At 39.4% G+C, this 7102-nt stretch overlaps 1 protein-coding gene across 1 annotated transcript in view; it reads right to left on the reverse strand.

Annotated features, from left to right (window-relative positions):
• Positions 1-298: 298 nt before the first annotated feature.
• The window catches only part of LOC138000731 (N-alpha-acetyltransferase 15, NatA auxiliary subunit-like), a 43143-nt gene continuing 36339 nt past the window's right edge, over positions 299-7102 (reverse strand). The window contains exons 15-22 of the mRNA XM_068847355.1: positions 6890-6959; positions 6235-6379; positions 5088-5167; positions 4864-4972; positions 3977-4075; positions 3520-3663; positions 1754-1851; positions 299-922 (exon numbers count right to left, since the gene is read on the reverse strand). Of these exons, the coding sequence (XP_068703456.1) occupies positions 719-922; positions 1754-1851; positions 3520-3663; positions 3977-4075; positions 4864-4972; positions 5088-5167; positions 6235-6379; positions 6890-6959 (949 nt within the window). The 3' untranslated portion in view covers positions 299-718. The remainder of the gene's footprint in view (positions 923-1753; positions 1852-3519; positions 3664-3976; positions 4076-4863; positions 4973-5087; positions 5168-6234; positions 6380-6889; positions 6960-7102) is intronic.

Genomic DNA, 7102 nt, shown 5'->3' on the forward strand with positions numbered 1-7102 from the left:
GTTATCAAATAGCCTGCACACAGGCTCTCCGTGCGTCGAATGAAGCGCGATTATTCCCCAGCCGTTGACCGCGCGCCATTCGATGCTTGGAGAGTCCGTGTTGAGTCTGTGTGCAGGCTAGTTGTCAAACGTTAGTCACCAACAAGAATCAATCTCTGGACTATATTCACCCGGAAGAAACAAACTGCACCCAGTCATGTCATTCCTTGGTTCCAACCACCCAATTACACACACACAAAAATAAAAACCTACAGAACAAAAAAGAAACTTATTGTACAATATACTGAGCCGGAAAATGGTCTCTTGAATCATAATTTATTTCAAAATACCATTAATTTTGATTCGCTTGAAAGGCGTCTGTAGCCTGAAGCTAAAGAATTCTCTTGATGTTCACCGAGTGCTTTGCGTTGAAAATCTAGGATGAGTTTCAAATACGACTTGTATTTCAGATATATACTTAAATTGTTTGCGTCATTTATTCGGTCATACATGCAAAGGCTACTGTGGAGAATCGTAGGGAAAGGTTGCCTCACTTTTCCATATGACAGTGAAGACTTGAGCAATCATTCCAAATGATAAAAATCGCTAAACATTTTGCGCAAAATTTTAAGGAACACGTTGTTTCCTTGCTTGGTGTTCCCGCTCTCAAATTCTCCAGGAAGTAAAAATGTAATTCGGCGCAATCCCATAAAATCGATGCCTCCTGCTTAATGTTCGATCACACGTCCCCATCACAAAGCGGTTCACTCAAACCAATTTGAGCCGCGTCCACACCATTCATGCTCCCAGTGGCTCCATCATCCTTCGCAAAGACAGAGGCCAGGGGAAACAAAGTTCGGCATTTGAGAAAATATTCCCTTGTTAAATCACTGCATTCTCCAAAGGCACCTTCCAACAGAGTATTGTAAATCAAAGTGCAGTTCTGTATGGAAAAAAAAAAACGGAGTAGCATTTTGGTCTTCATTTACGATAACGCTGATAAAATGCACTTACACAAGAACCTTAGCGTTTCGCCTTTAAGATGGGGAATTGCAGACAACGATCTTCCATCTCATTTGCACGTTATTAAAAAACAAAGAGGCACATTACATCATCCGCTCGTTCTTTAAAAACGGAATCCCCGCACCTCACTCCGCTTCGCTTTACTGTGAGTACAGTGGAGAAAAAGAAAATATTCTGGTCATGCTTCCTCCATTGGACATTGCTGTTTTCTCGAGAAAACGTTTGAGAAAGCACCTTGGTGGTTTTCCCTGCATAGCATTTCATATCAAACTCGTACAATCCATCTTACTTTGTTGCTGTAAATAATCAGTTGACGGTATAGCTTTAATTAACGCCCACTATCGGTGAAAAAGAACTGCAATTTGGTTTCATACACGAGACTACCCAAGACATCAACGTAAAGCCCATCAGATCACGGTTTTTGAAACAACAGCGCCTAAAAACAAAAATATATAGCCAAAAATACTTTCAGGGCGAATCTGGGACTTCAATGGTACGCTTCTTCACAATCCTTTTTACTAGAACATCCATCTTATTACAGGTATTCCTGGACATGCGTTTTTTTTTTTCCAAACAACAACAAAAAGATAGTATGAGCAGTGTATCCAAGTGTGGAAACAAGGCGAAGTCGAACACATGGCGGAGAGAACATTGTTATGTGAACCCGTAAAACAAAATACCTTAATTTAGGTTATTTATTCTTCGAACAGGAGCAAAGATCCGGTGCAAACAACTGTAGTGATAGTCTTACCTCTAGTGTCCTGTCTTCAAGATTGTCCGACAGATCAGTGACCAGCGCCAGCGCATCATCTATCTTCGTTGGATCTAGCAGACACAACATCCTGCACCCTGTTGACAAAAATCACCTCTGTTAAGTTTACAGCCACGACTAAAAGGCTAACAAGAACGTAAGCGGTTACACAAGCCGGCAATGGAATGTGGCAAGTCAAGATGCTAATCGTAGCAGTTATTGACGTTACTTGAGCAGTAACGAAAGCAAAGCCTAAAAAAAAATTTTGCTTTCCCTTCCTTACTTCTCAAGTAACTTCATTCATCTCTCTGCAGTTCAATTGAACTGAATTTTTCTGGCTTTCTTTCATTATTGCTCAAGTAACGTTAATAACTACAATGATAAGCATCTTAACTTGATTCATCTCTCCGTAGTACAAATATATGTGGATTTCATACACATTAACTTTCGTCAATTGGAATGTGTGTTTGGATTGAAAAGAAAACGTGCAAATGTTATTTCTTTATCGGTGACGACTTAAACACGAAGACGCACCAGAAAAGGGGTCGCTTCACGCTCTACTTTTGTTCGAATTCATTCACGCACAAGTGATTATCCAAGATGGCGATCATTAAACAGCAGCACAGAGACAGGGGACAGGAGATCAAGAAAAACAACGACAGAAACATCTCCTGACATATCAACACAATGCCATTAGGGAATTTGTTATTGCACAAATTATGAGAGTGCTGTGTTTGCGACTACGGTTGATGGACAAATCATCCGCATGACGAGAGACCGGAAAAGTTCTCAGTAGTGACCAACGACGAGTTGATTTTAGACAATTATTGTGGAAACATTATTGACCTCTTTCATAATGGTGGCTAACTAAGATACTCTTCTGTTTTAATGCAAATAAGCCTTTCTGGCCTCGCTACGACGAGCAAAAAAATACTTGTTTCAAAATGAGAGCAGTAGGTGTAATTACCATGAATATAAGACAATGTAAAGGACGTCACCATTTACTGAAAGTGGTCTATGTACCACCCTCCGTTTTGACGAAACAAATACGTCACCAAGCAACCAGCAGAAATTGGAAGTAACATGACGTGAATTTGACAAAAGCATGCTGTTATGGAGCTTACGCATGGCAGAACACGACCACTGCAGCAAACTCATAAGACAAAAGTTAACCGCTTTCCATTGAAAGGAATCATTTTTCCAAAAGTAAGTTATGTACTTAACTTGCTACCGGTATTCATCAACTGCACTGAAATGAACCCAATTAAATGCAGAGCAGAAATGGAAACTCTTAAATGATGGAAAGTGCCCACTCTCTCCGCAAAACCCAAATTTCGCCGAATTAGCTGAGGGGAGCAAAGAATGGCAACAAAATGTAGTCAAATGCAAGTACTTCGTGCGAAGCGAGCAAATCCATCGGTTTCACTCATTCAACTTTTCTTTTAATTCTCTGTGAAAGCTCCCTTCAAGAGGTCTCCACTTCGGGGGAGAACAGCTGTGTCGTGTTACGGTTACGGTCGTCATATTGTTACAAAATAAAAACTGTTTTTGTCAATTCAATTTCGCAACCATAACATGTCACAACCGCTAAAGTTGGCGGTGCCCGGGAAAATTCGAGAATAAAGATGAGCCATCCTACAATTCGATTTTCCAACTACAGACAATTTTTTTTTAATTTTGATAGCAAGCACAATTTTTTTCTGAGCTACGTTATATGTAAGTAGGGGTGGAGGTTGGCTCTTTTTTGCTACGTTATCACCTCTTACCTGAAAGTCTGTGAAGCAACGAATGAGAATTTTGCTCCAAGAAATCGGAGTTAAACTGGGTTAGGTCTTTGCCAGCAAGCAGTGTTTTGAGTTCGCGTTCAATTACAACTGTCACTGGTTCTTTTACGTCTGTTGATTCTGACACTACAGAGTCGATAACAAACAAAGAAGTAAACAAATAAACTAATGATTGGCAGACTGACGCATGAAAGGACAACCTTGCAGTCTGGCTGGTCAACTGAATAAATGTAGGTGAGTCACTGACTGTATAGGTACGAGTTTTTTCATTGAGCACGCCCATTAAGTTTGCACGTGCACATAAACAAAAACTACAAGTCGCATACATATTTGTTACCTATTAAAAGGTATCTACCAACTAAATGGCCAGAAGAAAATGGCTTTAAGTTAAAACATAAACCATTACAAAGCAAAAGTAAAATACAACAGTCTCGACTACCTTTGACAGCAAGCTTGACAATATGTTCGTGTAGCTTGGGGTGATTTCGATTGATGGCATGAGCTCGCTTTACAGATTGAAGCATCAGTAAAAGTTTCCCTAACGGCAGAAAATATAGTATGTACATTTAAGTTCACACTGCAAGGGTCCAGTTATCTGAAACTTTAATTTTTCCCACGACAGTAGTACTAGGAGTGCCGGGGGGAACAACCACGATACAACGTTATGTTGCTGACGTCATAAAGGTTAATGGCTTCACAACCTCTTTTCTTTGCAAATACAGCAAACAACCGCATATAAGAACCTTGAATTTAAAAACCTGTTAGGCTAAAAATTTCATTTTAGACCCCCTTTACATAAGAACCAGGTTAGGGTTATTTGATACCTTTCTTGGGATCTTTTCCAATCCTAACAATGCGCATTTCAGGATAAGTTCGACAAAATTGTCCACACTCGTATCATCTACATGAACTGGTCGTTTCTGTATCTCAATGGTATTGTGCCGAATGACTCGACTCCCACTTTTGACCGTTTACCCAACCTTCAAAATGCACATGCAGGATCTTTGTAGTTTACAACCTTCTTATCTTTCTTTTCTCTCACCCTACCCCCCCCCCCCTCCCCCCCAAATTTTGGAATTCGAATCTATGGTATGACCGCTTCTCTCTCTTGTTTATGATCCCAAAATCCGGTCTCCAAGCACCAGTCTCATCCCATTATTTAACCAATTAACTTTAAAGGATACATGGCATGCATTCCATGTAAAATATTGCACCGACAAGATACTCAAAACAACTTGAACTTTATACATTGTACAGAAGACAACACAACTATGATCAAGGGCGGATTGAATTAAAACACTAACACTCACAAAAATGGGTACATACTTTTGCGAATAAAGAGTTCATAAGCCAAAAGGTGAGTTTCGATTCTCCCTGACGCCAGGTTTTGTAATGGACGGAGAAACTTCAGAGCTTGATCCAAAGGATTGGAAACCTGAAAAGACAATGGACAAAAAAATGGGTAACATTCGTTTTACAGCAATACCTCGCAAGACAAAAGTAGTACATGTATACTAGCATGATGTGTCTGCCAAGAGAACATTACATACCCTACACAATGAATCTGGTTCCAGTTGCGGATCCTTTAGTGAATCTCCTTTCTTGCCACTTTCCTTGTTGTCTTTCATGTCTGCATTCAATTTAAAAAACGATTAAAATACTTCTATAAAATTTTGATGTCTGAACTTAAAAGATGCCATTTCATCATTACTAAATTAACTCATAAGTTCCACAGTGTTCTTTACAAAATTGTTAACATTCCAAATAGTACCAATTCAAGGAGAAAACATGAAAATAATTAACTTCCATGCTGGTCCCAGTTGTTCGAAGCGTGGATAGCGCTATCAGCTGGATAACTAAATTGGTTTTCCTAGAGTTTATTCGCTTGATAGTGATTTATCCGGTGGATAGCGTTATGCCCCTTTTGAACAACCGAGGCCAGAATTCTAGGCTGTTTTTCCACTGTTTGTGGGAAACGTTTTACCAAAAGGTCTAGTGAGTAGGAGAGACATAACTTTTAAAATATAAAACAATGATTTTGAATGTTGCAGACACGTTCTTCATTCCTCAGTGCAAGTGTTACACTGTACATGTACAGTACATAAGATTGATGAAAATCTGATTATATTGTATCTCATGTACTGAAGAAGTGGATGTTTCTGCCAAAACAATCACATCTGCAACAATGAAAATCACTGTTTTACATTCAAAAGTTTTACAAGAACCATGTTTAAAAAAAAAGAAGAAAACCCCAGCTGGCTGGACACTTCAATACATAATCATTGTCTTCATCCTTGCAAGTAACAGACAACAATTTCTTCAGTGCACAAAATGGTTCCTTGGAATGCAACATATTATAGGAATCTCTGTTGATGGAACATTTCTCCGTTTTTTAAGAAGCACTAACAAACCAGTCCACTGCCACTACAACGATCTGCTAATAGACCAATTCGGCAACTCATGTTGTACTCAATTAATATTTCTTGGGGTTAATATTCTGCGCGTATTGAATTTGTACGATAATGTAGCATTTACGTTTAACTGATATGGAAATACTAGGAACAAAACGTTTTATTCCCAAAGGATTCGAATTGGGTACAACATTGAGTTAGACGAATTGAGCAATTGTGCATAAAGCCTTAGGCCCCTGAGAATAAAATTACCTTACTTAAAACCAAAGAAAAAGATAATTTATACCTTTTTTGTTCTCTTGAGCTTTCTTCTCCCGTTTTCTTTCCTTATTGCGCAACTTTCTCAGCTCTTTCACTGACAACTCACTGGTGCCAGCTTCAGTGTCTTCACTGCTTGCTGTTAATGGTTTATCGTGAAGCCGGGTGTAACACTGCAACATAAAAATGCACTATAAAGCACACATTACGATGACGTTCAATGTTGCAGACATGGCATACAGTATCCTTTTAAATGGCTGAGGCAAGGCTCTGGAGTTTTCACAGGTGTTGTTTGTCACCAGATTTGCATTGGCTGGCTCAATGGCCAACAGCTCGGTTATTTTCGCCTGCTTTTCTCTCTCTTCCCCCACTTTTTCTGTAAGTATTTTACACGTTTATATTTCACTCGTTGCTTCAGTGTAACAGTGGTCACTTGCCGGGTTGCTATACAACACTCCCAAACTGGTCTCTTGTTGATGAACTAAGCAATCATTATAAACAGTCACTGGCTCAGGTAAAAATATTTGCAATTGCCAGGCAAAGTTCCCTCTTTTCTTTAGATTCTCACTTTTTCTAACAACATGAACACTTAAACATTTTAATAAAAAACGGTGACTTGTTACAAAACAATGTTATGTAGGATAACACTACTCTTACAGTCAGTTCATACCATACATCTCTACCTCTATAGCCAATTTGGCTGCCTTGAAGTAAAATCTATGACTTCGAAGAACATCTTCAAGTCGAAGTAGCCTATAACAGAAGGAAGATTCATGACCAGGTGATCTGGTGACGTAACTCGCAGGAGGGGAGAAAAATTTTAACGCCGTATCGCACAACCGCGCGGGGCCTTATTTTCGAATTCAACACGGCAGAAGCGAGGTTAGATCTCGTCG

Source organism: Montipora foliosa, chromosome 4, assembly GCF_036669935.1.
Source record: "Montipora foliosa isolate CH-2021 chromosome 4, ASM3666993v2, whole genome shotgun sequence".
Lineage (NCBI taxonomy): Eukaryota > Metazoa > Cnidaria > Anthozoa > Scleractinia > Acroporidae > Montipora > Montipora foliosa.